Source organism: Fukomys damarensis, unplaced genomic scaffold (genome assembly GCF_012274545.1).
Source record: "Fukomys damarensis isolate Sample0158 unplaced genomic scaffold, DMR_v1.0_HiC HiC_scaffold_19, whole genome shotgun sequence".
Lineage (NCBI taxonomy): Eukaryota > Metazoa > Chordata > Mammalia > Rodentia > Bathyergidae > Fukomys > Fukomys damarensis.
The window spans coordinates 10,195,045-10,221,890 of NW_022900931.1; the positions used below are offsets into that span (position 1 = coordinate 10,195,045).

The following is a 26,846-nucleotide window of genomic DNA, read 5'->3' on the forward strand; positions in this document are numbered from 1 at the left end:
ACGCGCTTGCCGTAGAAGCCGGAGAGAATGCGCATTGTCAGAGAGCTGAAGTGCCGGAGACTTTGGGGTACCAGGTCCCACAATTTGGCATCTGCTCTGCATATCCCCAAACTGTTTTCCCTCAACACAGATCACACCTGGGGACTCCTACAAAAGTCTTTCCCAGCCAGCCAGATGGAGATACCGGAGGTGGTGTGGAAACATGAATTTTATTTCCTTCGTTCCCCAACCCAGATCTATGTGGCCGAGGTGCGTGGGTCGGGAGGCCTCGGTCACACCAGTGCTCTTCTGAGCGCAGATGGCACTGTCAGGGCCACCATGCCTGGGCACAGCCACAGAGGCCTGGGAACGTGCTCAGCCTCCCGTAACCCCTCCCCACAGGCCGTTCAGGAAAGGCCTCGACTTCCTCCCGGGGCAGCTGGCAGGGATTTCCCAACCCGTTTGAAGGCTGCCAACTGAAGAATGCCCTACTTAGGTGCTAAGAACATGCTTCAGGAATACGTAGGGGAGGGGATGGGGCAAATGACCTCTGAATGGGCTGACTGTGGTGGAAGGGACAGCCTGGACCTTTGCCCAGCACTTTCCAGGGGGCGGTATGCACCTTAGCCAACGTGAGGAGTCAGTAACTCAGAGTGTGAGGGAGGCTGGGGTGACTTCTTCCCAAGCCCCGCTGTGGCACACGGCCAGCTGCTTGTTGATCACAGCCTGATGGTGCTCACCAGGGAGCCCCAGAGGGGAAGAAGACCTAGGACACTGCTGCTCCTGGAGCAGGGAGCAGAGATGCCCCCAGGGCACTGGAGAAAGACCAGCAGGGAAGCAGAGGATGGAGGAGCCTGTGATTTAACCATCACGTGCTGGCCGTAACTACAGGTAGAGATCAGTGCCCTTGCTGCTATCATGGAATGTAGGGGACATACAGAGCAAGGGCTGTTTGAACTGAGCAAGGCAGAGCAAAACTTAACTAGGTTAAGAGGGGACAGCAGGGGCAAAGGCCCTGGGGCAGAATGGCCAGGCAAGTTTGCAGGACCCAGGGAGCTACCCTGCCTGGGCAAAGAAAGTGACTTGGGGAGCCAGGAGGCCCTGCTGGGTCACCAGACCTGACAGCACAATGAGGAAGGCAGGCAGGAAGCCATTGGGGACAATTCAGGGGACATGTGGGGAGCTCTTGAAAATCACACTCTCTGATGGAACAGGATGCAGTCATCAAAAGAGAATGAGGAGTACTGTGAGTGTCAACACGGGACCCCACCCATGTCCATCAGTCAGGAAAACAAAGTGCGGAGAGTATTCCTGGCTCTTGTTTGTGGAGGGAAGGAGGAAGCGGAGGAAGAGTATTATTCATATTTGTATGGGACGGGAGTAAAATGCCTCCAAAAGGCTGCAGCAACAACGGCTTAGGGTGACGGCTTCTGCGGGTGGGAACGGAAGACCTGGGGTAAGAGGTCGGAACAGATGGCCCCTGTGGACCCTTTTTCTCTTTTGTCTCTGCCCAAAGAGCAGAAAGGGACGAGGGACGTGGCAGGCCCTGGGGTGTGAATCTAAACGCTGTGCCCCGCCCCGGAGCTGGGCAAACAACAGCCTCGCTGATCGCGAGACCTTCTGGAAAGCTGCTTGGTTTCCGCAGAGGAGACACCACGGGCTGTTAAAGGAGGCCTCGCGTGGCGCTGGAGGGATGACGTGCTCAACTTTAAATAAAAGCTGCAGCGAAATAAATCAAAGGGCAGAGGTTCTCCGCGCTAGGCGCCCCGGGCATTTTCCCCGGCGGCTGCTGCCCCCTGCTGGCCGAGCCCGTGCACGGTACCGACTGGGGGACTCTCCACGTGGCATTGCTGGCGCGCGGGGCGAGTCACTCCCGCGTCCCTGCCCTTTATTGACATGGCCACCGCCAACCTTAGCATCAGCAGGGACGCAAGCAACCAGGCCATGTGAACGCCGAGAAACATGCAGCAAAGATCTTCCCGCACTACAGGAAGCGGGGCGCAGATGCGACGCCGAACGCCTTCTGACCTGGGGCTGGCGTCAGAGCCCGTGTCGCCTCGAGTCCCCGTGCGTCCAGCGTGCCCGGATAGGAGGACACTGAGACACAGAGCGGAGAGGGGTCGCAGGGGTCCTGAGACTTCAGTTTTAAACCTGCATCTTTTTCTCTCAGGTCCATACGAGAAAATCAGGTGTTCCCATCCGTGGAAGACTTTGCCCACCTGCGGTGTCTGGAGACAACTTTTGTGGCCTCAAGGAGAAGCGGTCCTGTATCAAGTGGGCGGGAGCCAAGGGAGCTGCCAGACACCTACAATGCTCAGGAAGCCTCCACTGCAGAGTTATGCCCCAAAACGTCAATAGTTTCCAAGCAGAGAAAATCCCTGGTCCCTACAAATCTCCCCACCCTCTCTCCTATGCCCCAACCCCAGGGCACTGGAGCAAGGCTGCCTTAGTGCACCCGAAGCTATGCCCAAGGGTCCCTGCAGAAGGCCCCAGGGGCCTCCCTTGCAACTTTCCCAGAGGAATTTCCTTGCACACACCCATCCAGCTACTGCACCCGATGAGCCCCATGGGGGACTCGGATCCCACAGTGGGCACCAGCAGCCTGGGCACCAGGCTGCAGATCCGTTACACACTGCAGTCCTGTCCAGGCTTCAGGCGCAGGGTGCTGGAGCCCGCTCTCCTCCGCTGCTTGCTCTGGGAAGCTGTTAAGGGCTTCCTCGCTCACACAGCAGCCAGACTCACGGAGCAGGGGTGAAGCAGGGGGTGAAAGAAGACCCAAGATCAGGCTGCTCCCATCTGAACAGTCCCAGACCCCTTCCCATGACAAGCCCCACTACCTGCATGCGAACTGATCTTCCCAAACTGGTTGTTGATTGAATGAATGAGTAAAAGGGTAAGCCTTATGAGACTCATTCATTCATTCAAAAATATCCACTGAGTATCTTGCCGTGCCTGGCACTGTGCTAGATGCAGAGTGACCAAGAGAAGCCAAGTCCCTGTTCTCTAAAGCTTACCTTCTGGGGAAGGAGGCAGATGCCACACAAACAGATAAATATGGACTATTGTCTTAGGCAGTCATGAGGGCTGGGAACAAAGTATGGCAAGGAGGTTGAGATTGACAGACTGAGGGTGATGTTTACATTGGGCCCTTAGAAGGGCTTCTCTACGGACATGTGGTTGAACCGAGATCTGAAAGTCATAAGGGGGAAGCCTTCCACCACGCTGCTAATAGTGAGTGCAAAGGTCCTGAGGTAGGGATGTTCTCAGAGAACTGGAGAGACAGTAAAATGAGCCGGTGTAGTGAAGAGCGGGCCTGGTATCACCTCTGAGTGGTCTCTCAAACATGAGCAGATGTCTGAATCTCCAGGAGGGCTCGTGAAAACACAGCTGGTTGACAGCGGGGCCTGGGAAGCTGCATTTCTAACAACTCCCTGCTGAAGGTGATGCAGTACTCTGGGGCCATGGCTCAGGGTGTTTGTTCTCCCGGGACCAAGTCCTGCCCGGGTCAGCACAGACTACACACCGCCAGAGAGGCCTGCCTTGATTGCCTCCCCAGCAAGATATTAATTGAATGAATTCTTCAAAGGATTCCGTGCTAGGCCCGGCTCTGCTTGCTTTTGCCACTTTGCTCTGTTTTGCTCCATGCAGAGCTCAGCCCACCTGGCCAGGCCCACCTCCTGCCAGCCCCCAAGAGCAGCCCCTGCCACCTCCAGGTCTGCGATTGCTCCTGCCCCAATGCCCTTCCACGTTCTGCCTGTCTCCCTGCGTCTGTCTCACTACTTCCTGCCCATTCCTCCGGTGCTCCGTCCAAAACCTCCTTCCCGGATCCTGCCCACACTCGGCCCAGATTACAGCGTTCCTTAAGGTGTGGGGAGCCCACCCCCACTCAGGGCCCAGGGACTGGTCCTCCTGTGAACCTCCCTTTCTTGGCCAGAGGTCCAGATGGGCGGCCCCACCTGGAGCCAGTCAGCGGAGGTCTCTAGCGTGGCAGCTCGGTTATGAATTCAAATTCATCCCCAGGCATAGAAGCTCACACTGGGATCCCAGCGCTTGGGAGGCTGAGGCAAGAGAATTGCCATGAGTTTAATTGGGCTATGTAGTGAGTTCACGGTCAGCCAACCTGAACTACACAGTGAGTCCCTGTCTCAACAAAGCAAAGCAAAACAAAACAAAAAATTAAGTTCATTGCCAACACTTACAACTCAGGGGATTTTACATCACTGCCCAGCTTCCTGATTCCACGAAAAAAAGTGAGGGACCATCCAGGTGTGGTGGTGCACACCTGTGATCCCAGTTCTCTGAGAGGCTGAAGCAGGGGGATTGAAAGTTTGAGCACAGCCTGGGCAACTTAGTGTCTTAGTGTGACTGTCTCAAAATATAAATAAACAAATAGGGCCAGGTGTCTATTCAGTGTGAAGGACCTAGGTTCAATCCCCAGTACTGAAAAGAAATTAAAAGTCAGAGACCCGCACCCCAGGCCCACATCAGTCCCATGTGGTCCAGACAGGCCAGAGTAAGGTCTGGACCTTGTCATCTTGCTTCGGTGACTTCAACAACCAGCCCAGAACCTGACCCTTAGAAAAACTTATTATTGAAATCAGAGGGGAAAATACATTGGTCCCAACAGTGAGGAGATCCAGGGTTGGTCCCGGTTCGGGTGGAAGTGTGTGTCCTTGTCTGCTCAGTTAAAGTCCTGCCATCAAGCCAGAGAGGCTGTGAAGACCTTCCCACGTTCCTGGCATGCAGTGCTCAATCAGTGAAAGTCAGTACTGCAAGGAACTCAGTAAACATTTGCTCTCCCTTATGGGAGGAAGTGTGAGAGGTGTCAGAGGCCCCATGGGTCCCTGGGGGGCTGCGGGTTGAAAGACTCTCTGTGTTCAAGTCCTAGCTCCACCACCACCTCCTCAGGAATTTGACTTAGCTTCACGCGGGCCTCAGTTTCCCCACCTGTCCTGTGGGATGAACCAATCCTCATGGGGGTTACTCTATCAAATACGCACATGGCTCATGGGTGAATTAATCCTCAGCCATCCTTAGAAGGCCGGCATGCAATGTGTACATGCTGCAGCTATCAGAAGCGGTGGACAGGAAGTGCTCAGGAACCTTTCTGGCTCCAGAACTCTCCGCCACCTTAAGCCACAAGACTCTCAGGCATGGAGCTGCAGCTGTGATCAAGAATGTATGGGAAAATGTAGCCCAGTGGTAGAGCGCTTGCAAGGGAGTTCAAAAATCCTCAGTACAGTGCCAAAAACAACACTATAATGTATAGAGGCCCTGGGGACCATGACAGTGAGGAAGGGGCAGAACCCACCATATGGGTATTTCTCATCTCCCTGGAGAGACCCAAAACGCCCTAATGATGGCACTGACTAAAGTCGAACAGAGCAGCAACACAGGAAGAGAGCAGACCTGTGAAGGAGGCGTAGTTTTTACCCCCAGCCCCATAAAGAAGAGGGACAATGTTGCCCTAGATATGCCCTGGGGCAGCTCCAAGGACCTCCCCTGGTGTGGCTCACCCAAGGGGCACGCTCAGAAGTCAGGGAGTCATACAGCAAACAGGTAGCCCTGCTGAAGGGAAGGGTTGGCCAGAGGGAAAAAGAGAACAGGCAGTGACTTTCTGCTCACCAGGCCTGGGTGCTGAGATGACCAGCATGATGTTTCAGAGAAAAGGACCTGGGAGCAATGCCGGGGAGATGGCTCTTTACCTTTGTTACTGATACCAGGAGTGAAGCTCCCAGAAGGAATGGTCCAGCTTGCATTGTGTAACTCCCCATTTAACGTTAAAAACTTTACAGCCATTTCTAGAGTGTGTGTGTGTGTGTGTGTGTGTGTGTGTGTGCCTTGTTGTGCCACCTGTACAAGGCTGGCAACATCCTTGACCCCTTGCTTTCATCGTGTGTGATGCGGGCTGCAGTCTCCACTTCACAAGGGCGGCTTTCGGTCTCCAAGCGCAGTGGCCCTCCACGTCGGTTTACTTGTCCCTTCTGTTGACGGATGTCCCTTTAAATACTCATTACGTCCCCTAACGCTCACTGCTGTGGTGAAAACACAAACCCTTTCTTCCTGGCTTTTGAAACACGCACTACATTGTCATTATCCGGTCACCGCCCTGTGCAATGCGCACAGAACTCACTCCCAACCCTACGTTCGCACTCGGAACTGAACCTCTCCCCATCCTTCCCTCATTCCACTTCAGATTTCAAAGAGCATAACATGCTTGGGCTTTAAAAATAAGATTTGTCTTGGGGATGCGGGGTGAGGTCTGGATTTGCTGATGCCCCGACAGCTTTGCTTCTTGGAACCTGGGAAGCAAGGAAACAACACGCCCCAGGACCAAGCTTTCAGCACCTGCAGTTTCGTCTACTGCGCAGGCGCCGCTCCGCAAGCCTCCCGCCGCAGCCTTCTCTTGGGCGAGTCCACTTTCGGGAGAGCAAGGGAGTGCAGCGAATCCCCATTCTTCCCCAAGATGGTCCAAACCAGCCTCTGGCCAATCAGAAAACTTTCCTCGTCGCTCCCTCTGGCTGCACAAGGCTAGAACTTCTTTTCCCGAAATGCTCCGGAGGATCTGGGGCGGGAGACGGCAGGGACTGACGATATCTGGAGCCATTTATCGAGAGGTATAAAGTTGAAGAGCAGACACCACAACGAATTATCTTGAAAAAGAAAGACTGTTTGTCCCGCCCCCTTCTTCTACTGGGTCTCTGAGAGTCTTCGGTGGTGGGAGATATTGGCAGCAGCCAATCGAGGGCCAGCAAGGATAAGGAAAGGCGGGGCAGTGGCCGATGGTTGCCAGGCTAGCATATTTAGCTGGGTACTCGGGACGCTAAAGCAGTGGGTCTGTTTAGAGGGTTTGGGCTGAGGGCCTGGGCCGGAACAGAGAACGGGAGCTACGTCGCCGCTTGTACATTTCCAGGCTGCTTCTAGGGCCTCGATCTTGTCCCCTCTGGATCCCTCCCTCTCGCCGCCTTCCCTAGAGCCAGACACCCAGGCCCGGGCTGGAGTCGCATCCCCACCACAGCCGCAGGCCCTGGGGATCACCATTCCCCACTTCACTGGCCCAGGCCGGACAGAGCCGCGAAACTCACCCACCAGCCCCTCTAAGCAATCGCTTCCCTCCCCGGTGGTCGGTGTAGTGGTTGGTTACCATGGTGAAGCTGGCCGCCAAATGCATCCTGGCAGGTGAGTCTGAAAATTTGTGCTTGAATACAGCGGTCTCCAGAGTCCAGAGCCTTCATAATTTATGAGGAGCTTTTGTTCAAGTAAACTCTCTACCTTCTTTCCCTGTTTTTCTCCCAAAGGCGAGTTGCTGCAATTACCGATGTAGTTTAAATTCCACTGGGGGAAGCAGTTATCTTCCAGAGCACATTTGTAACACTGGCTGACATCCCTCATCCCCACCCCACGCCGCCGCTGTTCGGTTGTATTGATGAGGAGCAGACTTGTTTAAAAATCAGACTAAGCGAACCCCAATTGCTGTGCCCCCAAATTAGGCGTCGGTGACTTTGATGGTCTTTACTCATGGAATTCTTTTCCTGGCCCAACTTCTTCCGATAAAAGGGACAGAACAGACTAGTGGTCAGGTGACACAGTTTGCAGAGGCGCCCTGTTTGCCATCTTCAGTGTCCAATGTTACTTCGCACTGCAGTCTCCCCAAAGTCAGCAGTCTTGGTTTTGCATCCCAAGCACCCACTGCAATGCCTGGACATAGTAGGTACTCTAAATACTTAGCAGAATGAACGAAGGTGTGGCATTCACATCTGGAGTGTTTTCTGTGTATCAGTATCCACTGGGATCAGACTTGTGACTGTAGAGTGCACACGTGTGTTTCACTGAGTCCTCTCACATAGCACACGGGGTTGGTTCTCCCTTGTCCTGATCTTCCTGAGGCGGTGCCCAGGGTCCACCCCAGTGACGGTCGTGCACAGGATTTACAGGCCCAGGTTGGTCCAACTCCAAAAGCCTTATCTGGTGTTACTGTTGAAACCTGTGAACTTTCCAAGCTTCCCTGACCAACTCAGGAAGGAACTGAGGAGAAATTATATGCAGGAAAAAAAATTCCTTTTTCTTTCTCTCTTCCAGACTGAAAATAATTGTGGTTGGTTTTTCTGTTTGCTTGTTGTTGTTGTTGTTGTTGTTGTTGTTGTTGTTGTTGTTGTTGTTGTTGTTGTTGTTGTTGTTGTTGTTGTTGTTGTTGGTTTTTTGTTTTGTTTTGTTTTGTTTTTCCAGTACTGGGAACTGAACTCAGGGCCTTTGCACTGAGCTACATCCCTTTTAAATTTTGGGACAGAATCTCCCTAAGTTGTCCATGCTAGGCTTAAATTTGTAATCCTCCTGCCTCAGCCTCCCAGAGATTATACGCTCACACCACCACACCTGGCTTGCTGATAGTGTTTTGAATGACTTTTCTTAATTTGAAAATGAAAGGGTCACATAGAATGATGCCTGACACTAGTGACTTAGATCATGCTGGAGCAAAAGAAATGAATGGCTCTCAGGAGACTCTGGTTTCCAGAGCGCCAGGGGAGGCAGTGTTGTGTAACAGAAACAATTCTGGCTGTTTCTCTTACTGGCTGTTATCTTGGACAGAGCATTTCTTTGAGCTTCTATTCCCTCATGGATGAGGTGGGAATATTTTCGTTTTCTAAAGCTAGATTTCTTTTTAAAATGGGCTTCTGTCTCTGGCTGTTCTTCCTTCTAGTTCTTTTTGAATTCAGCTTCCTGAGTACCTTCTGTGTGCCTGCCCTATGCCAGACCCTCGGCACTGCTCCCACGAGTGCTCACCATCCAGTATGGGGATCGTTGGTATTGCTGTCGCCCGTACAGATTCACAGGTTTACAGATGAGACTAATGAGGCCCAGAGGGGTGAGGACACTTGCCCTTGGCCAAACAGCCAGCAGTAGCAGTGCTGTGTGATCCAGAACCTGACCCAGACCCAGTTGATACGACTTCCAGGGCTTTGTTCTTAGCACAGGCTGGACTGTCCTCAAACCTCGGTCCTTTTGGCCCTTCTTTACCCCCGCTTTCTCCGGCACATGTTTCACCTGATTCCAGCCTTGGCCTGTGTTGGTGGCTCTTGAACTCCAACTCTGCACTCAGCCTGCAGCTTCCTGTCAAGGCCCCCAGGGCATCTCCTCCAGGAAATGGAGGTTTCCTGGGCTGGAACCCCTCAGCCTGAGGTGGCCCACCACCAGGTAGCACCACCTCCAAGTTCTCTGCCACCCCCCCACACCCCTCAGGAGTTGTTTCCATTTACCCCTGTAGACCCAGACTTCTCTCCCATAACGGCTTATCAGGGCCCTGATGCTCAAGTGATAGTCCCTGCACGGATATTTACTGAGCGTCTTCTACCCGCTGCGAGTCGCCCTGCAGCAACGGAGCAGCGCAGCCCCACACCCCGGGAAGAACTAAGCTGTGCATGATGGGTTATAGCACCACTGCCGCGACTGGGAACTGAAGCCCGATTTGGAGACCTGTCAAGGCCCAGCTGCTGCATGTTCTGCTGAAAAGAGAAAGCCATATCTGATGTGTATCTGTGGTTGATTTGTCTTAAAAACAAATAGTCCTTAGTGCATGCTGAGCACTGTGCATATTAACTCGTTAAATCCCGTAACGATTCTGTGGGGCAGGTGCTGTTAGTAACCCGTTTTGCAGATGTAGCAGCTGAGGCACAGTGAGATGAAGTAACTGACCTAACGCCACACAGCTGGGAAGTGGACAAGCTAGAGCCTGGCTCCTGGGCCTGTGCCTTTAACTGCTGTGGTGCCTCTCTCAGCACGTGGGGGTAACAGTCATGCCTCCATGGGTCCCAGTGCCAGTGTCAGGTCTCCCAACACCAGCAGGGATCAGCAGAGCCTCCCAGACAGGACTGAGGAGGTAGCGCTCCCTTCCGAGGCTGCTAGGAAGGAAGTAACTGAGCTTTTCCCAGACAGAGTGAGCAAGATTTGGACTTGGGTTGGAAGGAGGTAGCTGTGAGGGTGTGGGGTGTTCAGGGACTGACGAACAGGGTGCAGAGCCCAGATTTTGTACATGGGACAGGGGGAGAGAGTGGAAGCTGGGTCAGCACTGGCTGTGGAGAGAGGTGGCTGACGGTGTCAGGGATGAAAGCGCCACCCTGTGAAAGTCCACCTGCCCCTGTGCTGCGACGACCGAAGGTGAGAGGGCCTCTGGGGCAGCATTTTCAGTCAAGGCCTGGTCGAGTATTTTCAGCATCACAACGGGGCCATTTTGTTGTTGTTGTTCTTTTGTTTGGTGCCAGGGATCGAACTGGGGTCCTTGCGCTTGTGAGGCAGGCAGCAGAATCACTGAGCTAGGTCCCTGGCCCACAACAGAGCCATTTTAAAGATGTCACAGCTTCTCAGGTCTGTGGGGGGGCAGAAAAGGCCAGAGAAAGTGCCGAGAGGCAGTGGTAGACAGCCGGGGCTATTATAACCCTAGGGGACCCACAGAGGGGCACTGCCTGCTGGGTGTCGCACCCCAGGAGTTCCGTCGTGGGCCATGAGCCCGCCATGTTCCACGGGTCACTCGGAGCATTTGGAGGATCTATAAAATGATCTCTCTGAAAGGGGTCGCGCGTGCCCCCTTTGGGTGCCCCTTACCCAATTTTACCCAATTATGTCACTCACGCACCGAGAGGTCCGGCAGGAGATCTTTATTGTAGGGAGGCGAGCAGGAGGCAGGAAGGCAGAGAGAGAGAGAGGGAGAGAGAGAGAGAAAAGGAGGAAGAAGCAGAAGAAGAGAGAAGAACAAAGAAAGGAAGGTCCTTTTATCAGTTTGGGGTGGGCTATTGCTTATTTATGAGGAGTGAGCTACTTTTAACCTATCACAGGCCAGATTGCTTTTATGGGCCCAGTCCTGCAGACACAGGTTTCAACTTTCCTGGACCACTGTGGCCTTGGTGGGGAGGGAAACCAGAGATAAGGGCATGAGGTCATTTTAGGAGCCAAGGTTACCAGGAGAATGCAGCCTGTGAGGCGGCGTCACAGCATACTTTAGCATGATCAATTCCCTAACACTCTCTCTTGGCCCCACTACTGCATGATCAGGGTCCAGGTGAAAAACCGGAACTACATGAGGTAAGGGCTTCACTGTACACAGTGGACCTTAGATATCGAAGGGCTCAAGAAGGGAAACAGGGGCACTGAGGCAGCACAGGAGTGACTGCAGGAAGAAGCATGTCCTCTGGGACTAGGGACAGAGAGAGGCGGGCGTGATCATCAGAGCATAGAGGTTCAGCTTGAAGGAGGATCAGGGAGCTGAGCGCAGATCCCACCCTGTGGTGCCTGTATGTGTGTGCATGTGTGCTTTTTGTTGCTGTGATAAAATTTCTAACGTGTGCAACTTGAAGGAAGCGGGCTTAGTTTGACTCCCAGTTCCAGAGGTTTCAGTCTGCGGTTGCCCAGGTCTGGTTCAGAAACTTCGTGGCTGAAGGGCAGGGCAGAAGAAAGCCAGGAAGCCGCCCTGAGGGCCAGGGGAGGGGCCGGGAGCAAATACGGTTCCCAAGGCCACGCCCCCGCGACCCGTCCCGACCCCCCCCCCAGGCGTGTGCTTTACCAGCCTCCCGGGGCGTCGTCTCTCTGGGCAGTCAGGTTACAGTCGTGATTAACCGTCACATCGGCCATGGTGGGGTGTTCGCAGAGCATGGGGGGCGAGTCAACGTAAGGCGTGAGCTCAGGGCAGCGGCAGGATGTGCTGTGGGCAGGAGACATAGCAAAGGCCTCAGGGGATTAAGGGGAGGCCGGCTGGGTAGGGAGGAAGCGATGGTTGCACGTGGGGACAATGAAGACACGTGGTGGAGGCCGTGTGAGCAGAAGAGTGAACTAGGTGGGCGAGACCTCTGGGGACAGCTGTGCACTCAGGGACAGGCGTGGCATGACGTGGCTGTGGCTACAGGTGGATGAAGGCCCGTCGTCCTGTGGGAGCAGGGAGGAGGAATGAAGGCAACCGAGGCAGAGTAGCCAGGAGCAGAGCGCTGAGCAGAGCGCTGAGCACAGCCCCCGGAAGTGGCCACACATGGGGGTGCAGAGGCCACCAGGATGGCTCAGAAGGAGGGGACTGGCTCAGAGGCGTGGGGGTGAGGCATGAGAAGAGACCACTGGCTGTGGCAGTTACGAAGTCACAGGGAGCCTCTCAGTCCTGTGTCCCCAGGGCAGAAAGCCGTGACCTGGCTGCCTCTCCCGTCCTTGATGCTCTCTCCGATGCTGACTGAGGTTCTCAGCTTGTGCTGTTTGAATTTGCACTTGTCATCTTGTTTCTCTGAAAACGTGTTTATCAGTTCTGTCACCTCCCAGGAGCCCACACAGGAAGTTTGCTGTAAGTGTTGGTGACTGACTGACAGGCGGGAGGAAGATTTATGAAATTAGCCAGAACCAATCTGTGGGGAATTTCACAAGCAGGAAGAGCCAGTTTCCAACTGGGTTCAGGAGCAGAGTTGGAGTCGGGAGGAGGGAAGCCATGTGCTCCAGGACAGGTGGTGCAGGCTGTGGTGCCCAGAATGTCCCGGGGGGTCACAGCAGTGAAGCCCTTAAATGCACCAGGCGTGTCCCTGAGCCCCAGACCTGGTGCAGAGAGTGGGATATTGGAGTCCTAGGCCCGGTACCAGCTTCTCAGAGCCTCTATCCCTTCATCTGCAGCTGAGGTTCACTGCCACTCCCCTCAGCAGGGAAGGAGGGGGCGTAGCGTGGGGAGCAATGAATGAGAGTGCGGCTGGGCTCACAGGGGCTGCAGCGCATGTCAGGACCCTCCTAAGAAGAGGTGGCAGGTAGCAAAGCAAGTCCTGAATAGCGCGTTCCAACCTGGAGGCGTTCGCATCGGTGACATGCCGCTCGTCGTCACATAATTGTCTCACGAGAGAAAATTACAGGAAAATGAACAGAGTGGCAGACTGTCGAGAAGTCAAGCAGAGGAAAGTGTGGCAGCGGCTGTAAAACGGGGAGCGAAGGTGCGGAGACCATTCGCGGTGACACGAGCCGGCAGTGCACAGGGTGCAGGTGATGCCCCTGAGGATGGGGAGGCCGGAAGCAGGAGGCGACGCTCAGTCAGGGGCCGGCGTGTAAGAGAGGTGGGAAAGGTGCCGCACATCAAAGGACATCGGGCAGGGCCATGGGCGGCAAAGTGGGGAGAGCGGAGGGGATTGCAGGTGGGCACAGAGCGCTTCTCACCAGCATGAGAGGGACCCGGGTGGGAGACCTCAGACCTGGAGTTCTCAGGTGCCAGTTTCTGGGGTTGCTGACTACCAAGGACAGCTGGGGGAGGCGGGCTGGACTTGCTGCAGTCACAGTTTCCAGAGAGACTTGGAAAGCGAAGCCCAGCGTGTCACAAACTGGCGTCCCAAGTGGTGTGACAGACGTCCCTGGGAAGTGGGTTTCCTGACTTCTGTGTCCCATAAACACGGACCACCAGGGGCGGCTCTCCACTCGAGTCAGCTCAGCAGTGGGTGGGGGGCCCTCACCTGAATCACCCCGCCCGCCGCTCATCTTTCCTGCCAAGGCTTCGGGTACAGCCGGGCTTGAAAATGACAGGGTTTTCCTGTGGGTGTGTCTCACCGGAAGTGCCGCTTCTGCTCCCAAGGCTCCCGCCAGGTCCCTCCTCAGCCTCCCTCACTTTCTGGGTCGTTCTTTCCTTAGCCAGCTGGGAATGTGTTCTGCATCGCGAGTTTTGACGGGGTCGCATGGGCCCCCCTGCTGCCCTGCCTGTGAGCTCTGTGGTGCCCGTGACAGCCAGTGGTGCTTGCCTGGGAAACTCATGGAAGTTTTCAGTTTGTAGAGCAAGAGGGTCTGGTGAGGACCACTAAAGTGGTGTCTCTCTTCTGTTCTGACCCCAGGAGACCCGGCCGTGGGCAAGACCGCACTGGCACAGATCTTCCGCAGCGACGGGGCCCACTTCCAGAAGAACTACACGCTGGTGAGCTGGGGGCCTGGGCCAGCCGAGAGGGTGTGTGCATGGCCACGTAGAGGTCAGTTTTCCGCCTCCACAGTGAGCGGTGACCACAGCGCCCCACCAGTCCCTATGATCACCACAAGCCGCAGCTCCTCCAGGGGAGGAAAGTGGGGTGACGAGGAGGCCTCTGGCTTCTGCAGGCTGAGATGGCCCTCCAGGGAGTTGGGGTCTCATCACGTCCTCCCACATCACCCCACACTGGGGCCTCTGATGCCCTCTGATGTTCCTCTGTTCCTCGGCAGACAGCTGGGGTGGATTTGGTGGTGAAGACGGTGCCAGTCCCTGACACAGCCGACAGTGTGGTGAGTGGCATCCCCAACCCAGGTGGGACCAGGGCCGCTTTCCTAGGAGGGACACAGATGGTGGGGAATCGAGGCCTAGACTTCTCTGGTCATGGGAGTTGGGAAGCCCAGAAAATACTGAAGGAAGGGACTGACTGGGCAGGAGGGGCCTGGGGTGTGGGCCTTGCTGAGGAACTTGTCTACTACCAGGGTCTTAACCCAGGTCCCTCCGCGGAAAACCCAGAGTTTATGAAGTGGAATACACGATGTTGTCTGTGTGTCCCTCCTTAGCAAGAGTGTTTGTAGCTTTTACCAGATGCTTAAAGAGGCCCATGAACAAAAAGAGAGGGAAATTGGAGGCGAAGGGAAGAAGGAAAGAAATTGTTAGCACCCTGACACAGTGAGAAAGGCCAAGGCCAGGACACAGGTGGCCAGCATCGAGGACAGATGCTGTTGGGACAGTGGGTGCCCGGCTCAGAAGCCAGCCAGACATTGTCCTGCTGGGAGGTGCAGGGGGGACTTGCAGAGAGGCTTCCGTGGGCAGCAGCAGTGGGCTGGTGGGCCAGGACAGGATGGAAGGGGCATCTGGTGCCCTCATCCAAAGCGTTTCTGGGCTGTCCCCACACGCTGTCAGACTGTCCTGCTTTCGACGCCTTCCCGGGCCTACTGGGTGACCTCCTTTAAAAAGAACTGTTTTAAGATTTGAAAATCAATTTGGTTAACAAAGTGCAGAATGACCTTTTGGAAACCAGAACACTCGTCAGCCTGTTTAGCATTCTGTTCCGCCAGGTGGGAAGTCAGCCTGTTCCTGGGATTTTTGCACTCGGGGTTGGGAGAGGTGAGACTGCACGGCGTGGTGGCTGGGGTGGAGCCTGGTGCTGCCTCAGGGACTCTGGACTTCCTTCTTGTGCCTGGGGAAAGACAGCGTGTGTAAGAAGTGTGTGTGCACGTATGGGTGCAGGAGTGTCGCCGCCTAGCCAAGTTCACGGTGAGCCGAGAGCGCCAGTGGTGACTCGTGGCCAGAGGCCTCCCTTTGTGTACACTTATCCGGGACGTGCTTTTCTGATTGCAGGAGCTCTTCATTTTTGACTCAGCCGGCAAGGAGCTGTTTTCTGAAATGCTGGATAAGTTGGCAAGTACATTTGCTCTTTTTCCTAACCACCTCCACCCACATCCTGCCACACTGCCAGCACCTACAGTGCTCCTGTAGAAACGCTTCTGCACCATGGCCAGCAAGGGCAGCTGCCGTGCCATGGCCGTATTCTCTAAGGGGCATCCTCACAGCCGGGGACTGTGGGCACCGGCAGACAGCAGTGGCCCAGTGCCCTTGACGGCCGCCACCCCTGCTCCTGCACGGCTGGCTCCCAAACGTGCGAGGCGCTGTGTGGCTGCGTCCGTCCTTCACAGCTCCCCCTCCAGTGCTCTCGACAGCCGCTCTCAGCCTCCCAGGACGTGGGCCAGGGACCCCGAGATGAGGCTTACCTTCCACCCCAACCCCGACCCCAGGGATGCACCCATTCTATTGCCCGGGCTCCCCACGCCTGTGTCCATGGCCACCCAGCTGTCCCCAGAACCCAGCACGCTGTACCGCATGGTGACAGTCTCCAGAACCTGGATCGGGAGCTCATCTGAACACCAGAGCTCCTCAGAGCCCTCCCCTGCCTTTCCAGAAACAGCCACGCTTTAGTGGAAACTGTTCTCTGCCCCTGTTCTGTTTTCTAAGAGAAGTCAAGCTCAGGATGGTAGTTTCACCCAGGGCTGGCTTCATGAAGCGACTCATGGTGTTAGCAAGCACCCATGGATGCATGGCCTGGCTCTGGGCACTGCCATGCTTGGCAGAAGGAAAGGTTGCGTGGGCAAGGCAGGGCCACATGCTTCCCATCAAGCCTGTTCCTCCCACCAGCCGGCCTGACTCAGCCTTGCCCACCCCAGCCTCAGCTTGATCCCTGGGGTTCAAGCCCCACACCCCCAGGAAGGCCTGGACAAAAGAAAATAAATTCAGGCCACACCAGGGTAAGTCCCGATGCCTGCAGGGGAGGTGAGTGTGTTTCTGGGGAGAGCGCATGAGTCAGCCGGGAGGAAGGCGTGGGGGCCGATGGTTCAGCTCCTGCACCTTGGGTGCCTCCAGGAACCAGCATAGCCCAGGGGTGGGGAGAGGGCCCTCCAGAGCCCATCCCGGGATGGCCTTCCAAGGACAACTGGAGGAGAAAGGATTCTCCCCTGTACCCACCCCAGACATAAGCCAGGGCCACCCCACATCCCCAGGGCAGAACGTCCTGGGACTCTCTGAGCAGCCCCCACAGCCTTTGAGAGTGAGCCCTGTCCAGTTGGTGTGGTTCATTAGGGCTGATGGCGACAGCGCAGGAGCAGCAAAGCCAGCCCGACAGGAAGATCCCTGCAGACACTCCCAGGCACTGTCCATGGAAGGGAAGAGGCACTCACAGGGCGACGGCCCTGGACAGCAACTCTGAGGGAAGAATTAATTAGCAAAGCCGAGGGCCGGCAAGAGTGGAGCCCTAGGTAGAGAAAAGCCTCAGGCCCACCCTGGTTCCACTGGCCCTGAGCTTGTAGACCTGGGCAGGCCAGGTGGCCTCCCCAGACTTGCTTTCTCCAGTACAAAGTAGGACTATACTGACCCCACAAAGTTGGGGAGTTTCGGGCCGGGGATTTAGCTCAGCGGTTCCACTGCCTGTCTCGCAAGTACAAGGACCCGAGTTCATTCCCCAGTAACAAAAAATAAAGAAAAACAAAGTTGGGAAGTTTCACAGCGGTGCACAGAACGCTCCAGCAGAGAGCCTGGCCCACGTGTGAGCTCTGCACCCCTCCCCTTCTGCTCCCCTCCCTCTCCCCGCCCACCTGTCTCCCGCTCCCCCGCCCCCACACGGAGCACACCTCTGTTCATGCCTGTGGACAAACCTCTGTACCTCTGATGGTGGCTGTCTCCTGACTCACATCCCCTTGATAGTTTTTCGCATCCTTCCACCACCACATCCCTTAATGTCTCCCGCCCCCGCCCCCACACGGAGCACACCTCTGTTCATGCCTGTGGACAAACCTCTGTACCTCTGATGGTGGCTGTCTCCTGACTCACATCCCCTTGATAGTTTTTCGCATCCTTCCACCACCACATCCCTTAGCTGAGAGCCAGATGGTCCCCCAGCCCAGGAGTCCCTTTTCACATTTCTGCCATGTGCCTCTCCCGTCCCCCGAGCAGTGGGAGAGCCCCAACGTCCTCTGTCTCGTCTATGACGTGACCAGTGAGCAGTCCTTCAGCAACTGCGGCAAGTGGCTGGAGAAGGCTCGGGCTCAGATTCCAGGCGCCTCCCTCCCAGGTAGGAGCTGCCAACGTGTGTTTCCAGCAGTGCCTCTGTCCTTCACACACACACACACACACACACACACACACACACACCTGCCCGGGTCCCTTGCAGAGAGGTCACCGAGGGCTCAAAGCAAGGCCCTGAGGCTCCGACTCCGACGGCCAGGACTGTGCCCTGGCTCTGCCTCTCAGTCTCTGGGTACAGTGATGTGGCTGTCACCCACCTGGCAGACTCAAGGCAGTGGGGGAGGTGCTGTAATAGGAATTGATATTTTCACAAAGCTCACCCCAGGGAAGGCTCCCTCGTGTGCTCCTGTATATGGGGCACGAGTTGCATTCAAGTCCTGTTGTCATTTCTGAATACTTTAAATCAGTTTATTTCTCATCCCTCCGTGAGATCAACAAATTCTCCTCATTACAGACCGGGGAAAGTGATCTCCAGAGACCAGCTCAGAAATTAGCTATAGCCAGTGCAGCTGGGAGCAGAACTAAATTACCTCTGAATCCCTGACTCTGAGCCCAGGCCTGAGATTAGTGTTAATGACCATTTTTAAAGTTTGCCCCATGTGCTAGGAACTATCAGAGCTGCACACAGAAGTGGGCCCTCACCTGCATGACACTTATAATCTTAAGGAAGTGAGGGGTACAGAGATATACAAGAAGCAAAAAAAGGCCAGGCACAAGCTGTGTGTACAAGGCAGAGACCATCAGTTCTCTTGGGGCCCTGGGGTCCAGCACGAGACCCCTGGCCTTCCCTCTTGGTGCCCACCCCCTCATCAGGCAGCTTCTCAGACCATGTTCTGTGCCCCTCAGAAACAGTGTGCTAAGCCAGGTGTGGTGACGCACGCCTGTAATCCTAGCACTCAGGAGGCTGAGACAGGAGGGTCACCATGAGTTCAAGGCCAGGCTGGGCTACATAGAGAGACCCTGTCTCAAAAGTCAAACAAAGAGAAACAGCATGCTGCCTCCCTGGCTGATCTCCCAGCTTGCCACAGCTAAATGTAATGTTCTGGTTGTTTTCTTTGGAGTAGGTGTTTTAGTAGGAAATAAGACAGACCTGGCCAGCCGACGAGCAGTGGATCCGGCACAGGCCCGGTCGTGGGCACTGGACCAAGGCCTCGAGTGCTTTGAGACATCCGTGGTGAGTACGTCCATGGGCCACCAAGTCTGGGTAGCGTCTACCAGGAGGGGTCCAGGGCCAAGGCCATCTATGCGGTGTCCTATTGGGAGGTGATGTTCACGTCCACAACCTGAGATCTTTTTGCAGTATCACAAGAGTCACTGGTCCTTTTAGTAAAGCAGAGCCACTGGGCTACTCTGGGTGAAGCTGGGTCTGCACGAGTGAGATGCACCAGTGGACTTTGTTCAGTTTCCCCAACTTTGCTTGGGAGGTGTGGGTGGCTGTGTCCTTGGTGCATTACTTCACTGGGCCCTCACAGTCAGTCCTGAAAACCAGGGGTTGCCCCCAACCCATTCCTGGCTCAGGGTTGAGGTAAAATGACCGCTCAAGGGCTTGTGACCATACACACCCCTTGTGCAAGGGCAGGGAGACAGCCGTCTCGGACCCCACAGCGACCCTTGCCACAGTTTCCCAAGGCTCCAGCCGGGCCATGGCTGTAACGGAGACCTGATTCTTTGGCTGTCCAGAAGCCAGTGGGCAGCTGCACACCCTGGGCTGTCATCTCTTCTACTCAGACCGCTCCTGCCTCAGGTTGAAGCTACTGCTGTCCAATCACTGTATGGACTTGAGCTTCCCAAGTCCCCAGCCTGGCCTGCTTCCCACAGAAGGCCACAGGCATTCCGACCCCGCCGGCAAGGAGCCAGGCTAGCTGTCCACCCTGGCTTGTCATTTAAACCACCAGAGCTTCAGGCTCCTCCCCTGTAAATGGGGATATAAAATATGTCCCTCCTTGAGTATTAAGTGTGAGAATTAAGTTTGATGGCAGCATGCGACACTTAGCACAGAGTAGCACAGAGTAAACACTCCGCAAATGTTAGCTTTTAGAGTATAAATGTTCCCCCAGCATCTTGGTTTACTGTTATTACTTACTAAATCCGTGAATCCATAGCTTATACACAGATGAATGTCACCCTTGCCTCTGGTCCAATTATCACGAGCGTTAAATTAATGAAGTCCGGACGAGACGAGCCTGTGCCATGCCACGCGGGGGCTCCTCGCCTCCACGGAGTAGCCTTCGAGCAGAGCCACGGGCTGTGTCACCCACGGCACGCAGGACCGCCCTGCGCCCTCTTCCTCCATTCACATTTGTGACCCTGTCCCATATTTCCCAGAACTAAAAACTTAAAACCCGTCCCCACACATCAGCCACCAAGGGCCACGGGCCGCGACTGGCGGCTCCATTCAGGTGTTAACAGAGGGCGGGTGTAAATCTCGCTTGAAGAGGCGGCGGTGAAGCACTCGGTATTAACTGTGCGAGTTAACTAGTCCCCCCTGAGTTGGTGCTCACAGAAGCTCCACTGGCAGCTCGGGTAAGAAAGCTGTAATTAAAAAGGAAATATAACCAAATGCTGTTTGAGAGGCGGCCAAGTCTTGACGCCAAGCCCGTCTTCTCTTCCTAAGCGCAGCAGCAATCCCCTGGCTGACCCAGAAGCACGACCTGCAACAGGGCTCTTTGACTTTCTACTGCCCTTTGAAGTTTGCAATTTTCAGGCCAAAAAGTAAAAAAAAAATAAAAGGGTTTCTATAACCAGACGTTAACAATTATAATAAATCGGCAATGACAACAAAAAGCCCCTTGCTCCTCGCTGGCAGAATATAGTAAATGGAGCCAGGGATTTCGCTCAGTGGTTCCGCCGCCTGCCTCACAAGTGCAAGGTCCCGACTCCGATCCTGGTACCAAAAAAGACGATAGGAAATGTAAACAAGTTCAGCATGGTCTGTCAGAGTGGCTGCCCAAGCTTGCCCTTGCAGTAGCCAGGAGGAGGGAATGACATGCTGACGGCCTACTGTGTCTTTGGCATCTTGTACATTACCCACTTTTGCTTCATAGCAGACCAGCGAGCCCGCTTCTCCTACCCCTGTTGCGTACTTGAGAAACGGATCAGAAAGCCTGTGTAGATTTCCTCAGTTGCGCAGCTAAGGAGGAGTAGACCCAGGACCAGGCCCAGGGTGCAGGTGCATCCAGCTGGATGCTCAGCCTTCCGGAAGGGGTCCTCACTCTGACCTCTCATGGGGCACACTGTGGCATTCCTGGGGACGGAGGCTGAGAACGAGTCCCAGTCTGCTCCGCAGGCCTACTCTGTCAGTGTCCACACCGTGTAAGCTGGGTGATGATTCGTCATTTGACAGGATTCCCGTCACTGACGTTTCCCATTACTTCAGGAGCGCCCCGTGGCGGCTATGGAGGCCACATTCTCTTTGCGTTCAGGACTTAACTGCCAGGAAAGGATGGGTTGTCTTAGGGGTTGACGCTGACGCTGCCTGGCGGGAGGCGCTCCGCACACCCAGAGGCGTCACACCGTCTGTCGCGTCCATCCGGAGGGGACAGCTTTCGGGGCCGTGGCAGTTGTGAGCTCAGCACAGGTGCTCATCTTGGCTACAGGCTGCCCCCGGCACCCAGCACCCCTAGCACTGCCGCCTGTTTCCTCGCTTGGGCTGTCCTTTCTGCAAAGTCCAGGTGGCTTTCTCCACGGCCCGATACCCCCTGTGCACCACTGGCTGCAGGGTAGAAAGGCTTCTTCTCAAACCAAGGATCCGGAGCGGGCTGGGCCACTCCGCCCCAGGCCCCAGTCACTCGTCTGGACAATGCAGTCCCTGTGCGTGATGACTGGGAGACGTTCTTCACGTTGAGACTCACCCATTCCGTGGGGAACACGTCGCTGCTTATCAAGGCTGGGCTTTTGCCAGCTGCCACAGAGCTTTCTGAAACAGGTGCTTGTACATTCATGGTCTCAGCTGCTATCTGCAACAGAATAGGTTCTCTCTTCTGCCAGCTTGTTTCTTAGAAAATAAAAACACGTGGACACACAGAGAGAGCAAGAAAACAGTGATGGGAAAGCCGAGGGCACTGCTGTGTGCCCATGTGAAGATCTGTCATTTCCCACCCGTTAACCTCACTTTAGGGCAGTGGTGGCGAACCTATGGCACGCATGTGCCGCAGCGAGCTGTTTGTATCCCTGAAAGCTCTAAAAAGTTCGCCATCGCTGCTCTAGGGCAAGTTCTTTAGCTTTTCCCAATCCCTGTCACACAAGAGAAATGTTCTTTGGATCCTTTAGTCGTGAAAATAACTCATTCTTGTCAAGCATAGCGGCAAACACCTGTAGTCCCAGCGACTCTGGAGGCTGAAGCAGGAAAATTGCAAGCTGGAGGCCAGCCTGGGTGACTTAGCAAGACCTTTCCTCAAAAAATAAAGGGATAGGGCTATTTCTCAGCGGTAGAGTGCCCCTAGGTTCAGTCCCCAGTATTGCGAAAGAAAAACCACCCTGCAATTACAAATTACATCATGAGGTCATCGAGGGTCATCGTGAGGACTTGGCTTGAACTGAAGTCATATCTCTGGCAGGCCACAGAAGAGGAAGAGGCAGCAGTGAACAGCACGGGTGGTTTTGGGGTCCCTGTGAGTGCTATAGACCTATGACCCTCCTGGAGGTCCAGCAGAGCCCCTTTAAGACTGCAGGGAGTCAGCTGTCACTGCTTTCCCACTGGTCCTCAGGAGGTGGAACTGGCGCCACAGCCTCACCACTTGGCATTGGGGGCAGTGTAGGCGTCCCGCTGGCTGGGGCATCAGAACAGCCAGCAAGTGTCACCCAGATTCTTCCCAGGCCTGGGTCTGGCCCGGGATTCCTGGGCCTCCAGCTGACTGAAACCCTGACTGGAGGTCAGAGCGAGGCATCCTCCCCAGAGAGACATGGGGCCCACGTTCTCCATGAAACTCCTTCCGGTTACTCTGTCCCTTCATCCTCGCTCTCCTCTGGGGCTCTTCCTTCTGGCACAGGGCAGGGCTCTGTCTGCTCTTTGCATTGACCTGTGGCCCTCATTTCCACATCCAGCCAGCATGGCTGAAAGGACGGGCTCTGTAGAAACAGACCTCTGTCAAACCCCGGCTCCGGCGCTTACACTGGATGTGGCTGTCTGCAGCAAGTTCCCTCGATCCCTGTCTGTTTCCTTCTTGTCATGCCAGCAGCATGGTAGAATGCTGAGGCCTTCTGGAAGGCGTCCTCTGACCTCTCAAGGAGCACACTGTGGCATTCTTGGGGACGGTTCTAAGCCACCCTGAGAATGAATCTGAATGTATTCCACAGATCAGTGTCCGCACTGTGTAAGCCAGATTATGATTAGTCATTTGACAAAAGGATTCCCGTTACTGACATTTGGAAAATGGTTCAATTTGCATCTATTTTGGATGAAACACATGAAACCAGGCCCATTGGGGAGTCCCTGGGGGAGGGAAGTTGGAGGGAGTGCCGGCTCCATGGGTTAGAAAAGTAATGGCTCCATGGGTTAGAAAAGTAACGCAGCGCCTCTGACTGTCCGCAGAAGGAGATGGAGAACTACGAGGCCCCCTTCCGCTACCTGGCCACCCAGTTCCTCCACCTGTACAGGGAGAAAGTGGAGCTGTTCCGGGGCCTGGTGTGACAGCCTGGGCTTGTTCTGCAGGACGGCGCGGTGCTCAGGTGCTTGGCAGCGGGCTTCGTCTCCTTCCCGGAAGGCTGGAGAAGATGGAATTGCCTCTGAACTTCATTATGTCATGACTGCTTTAAATAAAAGCGGCAGCAGCTCCTTCCACTTGGCCGAGGCAGCCCTGGTTCCATTTCGCAGTCTGGCTACGGTCACAGAGTGGCCCTGTGGAGGGAGCGTGGTGGCATTGTTGGGGTGGGGGCCCCGCTTGCCCTGTGTGACCTTCACTGCCACGGCACAGTGCCATCCCTTTCCAACCCGCACCTGCCTCTCCAGATGCCCCACTCCCCCCAGGGGGCCACTGTCCCTGACCACATTGTCCCCTGCCAGCCTCCGTGATGCACAGCCGCTTTCTCTATGGCCATCTCTCAGCAAGCCAGGCAGCAGTCAAACTTGTGAGGCAGGCGGCAGACCGTTGAGCTACATCCCCGGCCCTTTTAAAATCCACTTGGCGGGGGTGGGGGTGTGGGGGGCGGATACCAGGGCTCAAACTCGAGTCCTTGCGCTTTTGAGGCGGGTGGTGGAGCCACTGAGCTAAATCCCTGACCTTAGACAGCAGTCTTCACTCTGCCTGAGCTTGGCCGTTGCCCAGCCTGTTCTAAAACCCCACTTTCATTGTTCCACTTCCCTGACGAAGGACTCGCAGACTCCTCAGTGCTGCTGGCCGCAGTCTGGCATCTCGGGCCTCCCGGGCCTGTCACCCTCGCCCAGTGGTCTGCTCCCCCCTGCTCAGGGTGCCCTGTCATAGTCCTGCCAGTCCCGGGGGACCCCTTCTGTTCCAGTGCTAAAGGCAGTAATGGCTCCCGTCTACGACCAGCCACGTCAGTATGAGAAGCCCGTGACAGATACTAGCTGGTTTTGTCCCTACAGCCGAGTCTTAACATCCCACTCTTACAGGTGAGCTGGGAGAGAGGATTAGCTGAGGGGTACCAGGGCCGGGGCGATGGACGTCAGCGCCCAGCCCCTCTTCTGCCTCCTCCGTGCTTGGCAGGAGCATGTGAAGGTCAGAGAAGTGACTTAACAGCTGTGCGGGGTATCTGGGCACAGGATGTCACCCTCATGTGCCCTGCCTCTTCCTGTGCTCCGTGGCCACAACAGTCTCACTCCAGAAAATCACTGTCGAGGGCTCGTGGTGCTGGACACCAGCTACGCCAACTACCGGGCTCCCGTGACGCGTCAAAGGTCCTCCATAAACAACCAAGGGATTGTGGGGGAGCATCGCCTGTCACCCCAGAATAGGGGACCGGGGCCCACAAGTGTGGACACAGACTCAGTGCCAAGGAAACCACTTCCGGAAGGTCACCAGAAGTTAGGGCCTGCCAGGCCCCTTCCCTGCAGGAGTTGGGCGACGGCCCCCTCCTTCCACCCTCATATCTCCGTCAGAAGACTGGAGTGGCCGCAGTCGGTAGGCGGGTGCCCTTCTTGGCCCACCCTCTTCCCCTAGAATCACGTGAAGGAGGCCCGCAGACGCCCTAAGGTGGAGGACACTGCTGAGAAGGGACGCTGGCACCATGCTGCTGAGCACCTGACTGAGCTCTGCAGACGTGGGTCACGGGTGCCTGGCGGGCGTCCCTGCCTGCGCTCGCTTCTCTCCCCGGGGTTAAATGCAGAGGGCTCGGGAGAGGCTGCCCCAGCAGCAGGGAGGACAGGGCTGTCTGGAAAGAGGACACAGGTGGCCGTGAGAGGGCTCTGTCAGGGATCCGCATGAGGAAGAGTGCTGTGACCAGCCCGACAGCACTGGACAGGGTGCTTCCCGCTGGCAAGGGCAGGGGGCTTCAGCTGGCACAGCTGCTGAGGGAGACAGCTGTCCCCTCCCTCCGAGGTGTCCCCAGCCTGAGACAGTTTAGATCAGCTGGTCAAGAAAAGCCAGCAGGAAGAGGGTTCAGCAGAGCATGACGGAATAGAATGGCTTGGTTTGGGGGCCCACGGAGGTAAACTGGTTCTACAAGTAATGATGAGGACGATTTGGTGGGGCCTGGCTGAAAAGGCGGGACACTGGGGACGTGGCTGTCTCCAGACCCAGCCTCTCCCCACTCTGCTTCCTGGCTGCCAGGGTGAGGGCAGCTTTCCTGGTCCAGACCCCTCCGCTGTGCTCCTCCTGCCTTGGAGCCAGCTGACTGTGGACTGAATCCTCTGTAACCCTTCCTAGTTGTTTATTTTGTGGCAGGGTCTCATGAAATTTCCCCTGCTGTCCTCAGACTTGCGATCCTCCTGCCTCAGCCTCCCTAGTAGCTGGGATTCAGGCATGCAGCGCTGCGCCTGGCCAGATTTTATTGTGAGTGAATATGTATGCCGAATGAAAGGAAGAAGCAAGCATGCTGAGCACTTCCTAAGCGCCAGGCCCTGTTCTGCATACTGGGGATTTCTCAGCCACACAAGAATCCCTTCCTTGGGGCCATAACATTCTAGGACAGTGCTGGCAAACCTTTCAGAGATGCGTGTCCGACCTGCAGTTCATTCATTTATCGCAAAGCACCAACACTGCAATTAGACCTGGATACTGAGGTTTTAATTGAGGAAAAAAAAAAAAAACTCTTACATTAACTTATTTTTGTCTTAACAGAAAAACAGACACATGTGCCAGAGGTTTGCCGCCAGTGTTCTAGGAGGTGAGGCAGCTGTTGGAGGAACAGGTTAGTGATGGTTTGTCAGGTGGCCCTAGAGCAGGAGAGAGCAGAGGACATCTGGGGGCCAGGGAAGATTTCACCCCAGAGTGACCTTGAAGATTTGAAAGCGATTAGCAGCTCAGTGCCCTGGGGGCATGGCTGGTTCCTTTGGCCCCCAGAAGTGATGCTTCTCTGCCTGCTCTACACAGTGCCCACCCCTGGTGTAACAGGACTTTGGGGCTGGACCTGCTGGTGGTCAGTGGGTAACTAAACACAGGACGAAGCTTGGTGTCTCTGCCTTCGTTTTGTATCTGTCCGCCTTACGACCTCAAGACTGGGTCAAGTCCCTGATCAGCTCTGTGCGTGGCTGTGTTAGTTGCTCGGGGCATTCGTACAACACAAGGTCCTCTAGCCCTGCATGTACCTGGCCTATGTCCTGTCCCTTAGAGACGGAAGACACCAAGGTAAGGACAGGGCCTGAAGCAGCCCTCTGCCACATGTGACGGAGGGTTCCCTCCCGTCCTGGACAGGGGAGGAGAGCCCTTCCTGTACCTCACATTCCTGCATTTGGCCCTGTGCGAAAACCTGCCACATTTGGGGGATCTGGGACAGCTGAGATGCGCCCTGAGGGGACTCCAAGTTCAGGGATGGGGCAGGGAAATACCTGCTACAAGTCAGGGAAGGACAGCATGTGCAGAGGCCCTGAGGCCTGACAGGGATCCCTCTGGGGAACTGTGTCTGGTGTAGGGTTGGAGGAAAAGAGAACCCAGCATGTGAGAGGCTGGGGACCCGGTAAAGCAAGAACACAGCATATTCCCGGAGAGCAGAGGAGCTAGACTTTTTCCAGAGGGAACTGGGGAGCCACGAAAACATTTTAACTGAAGTGACTCACCTCCGTTTCTGCTTCAAAACGATCAGCCAGGAGAATGGGAGGCTGGGGGAGGAAGTGTCACAGCTGAGGTGAGAGGTGGTCACAGCGCTCCAGCCAGCACCAGATGGGGACTCGGGGGACCGGACCAGAGCCATCTCCAGCAGTAGCAAAAATGTGGGAAACATTGTGTTTTCAGCCCAATCCAGCGGCACCACC

General features: G+C 55.5%; 2 protein-coding genes across 9 annotated transcripts; both read left to right on the top strand.

Annotated features, from left to right (window-relative positions):
* The first annotated feature begins 670 nt into the window (after positions 1-670).
* Positions 671-2,819, top strand: LOC104854978. 2 transcript variants are annotated; one of them, XR_002024990.1, is made up of 2 exons: positions 671-870; positions 2,150-2,819. XR_002024990.1 is itself a non-coding variant. In XM_010613705.1 (2 exons), exons 1-2 carry the CDS (start codon positions 1,984-1,986, stop codon positions 2,732-2,734), a joined length of 648 nt encoding a protein of 215 aa, XP_010612007.1. In that variant the 5' UTR covers positions 1,977-1,983; the 3' UTR covers positions 2,735-2,819. The 2 variants fall into 2 exon arrangements, 1 of the variants encoding a protein (XP_010612007.1); XM_010613705.1 differs by lacking the exon at positions 671-870 and adding an exon at positions 1,977-2,046.
* A 3,916-nt stretch (positions 2,820-6,735) lies between these two features.
* Ift27 (intraflagellar transport 27) lies at positions 6,736-26,755 on the top strand. Of its 7 annotated transcripts, none has more exons than XM_033766257.1 (8): positions 11,540-11,800; positions 13,800-13,879; positions 14,158-14,217; positions 15,269-15,328; positions 16,129-16,209; positions 17,411-17,528; positions 18,547-18,656; positions 25,717-26,755. In XM_033766257.1, the coding sequence occupies exons 1-8, from the start codon at positions 11,737-11,739 to the stop codon at positions 25,789-25,791; spliced, it is 648 nt and encodes a 215-aa protein (XP_033622148.1). In that variant the 5' UTR covers positions 11,540-11,736; the 3' UTR covers positions 25,792-26,755. The 7 variants fall into 7 exon arrangements, with proteins under 7 accessions (XP_010612073.1, XP_010612018.1, XP_010612013.1 ...); XM_010613735.3 differs by lacking the exon at positions 25,717-26,755 and adding an exon at positions 23,013-23,557 and having other exon boundaries at positions 11,549-11,800; XM_010613771.2 differs by lacking the exons at positions 11,540-11,800; positions 16,129-16,209; positions 25,717-26,755 and adding exons at positions 6,736-7,158; positions 23,013-23,478.
* The last annotated feature ends 91 nt before the right edge of the window (positions 26,756-26,846 follow it).

What these genes read in the sequence shown, in the direction of transcription:
- Ift27 (XM_010613711.2), top strand. Translation starts at nt 11,737, where the DNA reads ATGGTTGCACGTGGGGACAATGAAGACACGTGGTGGAGGCCGTGTGAG. An exon ending in TGAGCAGAAGAGTGAACTAG is followed by an intron (nt 11,801 to 13,799) that starts GTGGGCGAGACC and finishes TTCTGACCCCAG; the next exon opens with GAGACCCGGCCGTGGGCAAG. An exon ending in CTGACACAGCCGACAGTGTG is followed by an intron (nt 14,218 to 15,268) that starts GTGAGTGGCATC and finishes TTCTGATTGCAG; the next exon opens with GAGCTCTTCATTTTTGACTC.
- LOC104854978 (XM_010613705.1), top strand. Translation starts at nt 1,984, where the DNA reads ATGCGACGCCGAACGCCTTCTGACCTGGGGCTGGCGTCAGAGCCCGTG. An exon ending in CCGTGTCGCCTCGAGTCCCC is followed by an intron (nt 2,047 to 2,149) that starts GTGCGTCCAGCG and finishes TTTTTCTCTCAG; the next exon opens with GTCCATACGAGAAAATCAGG.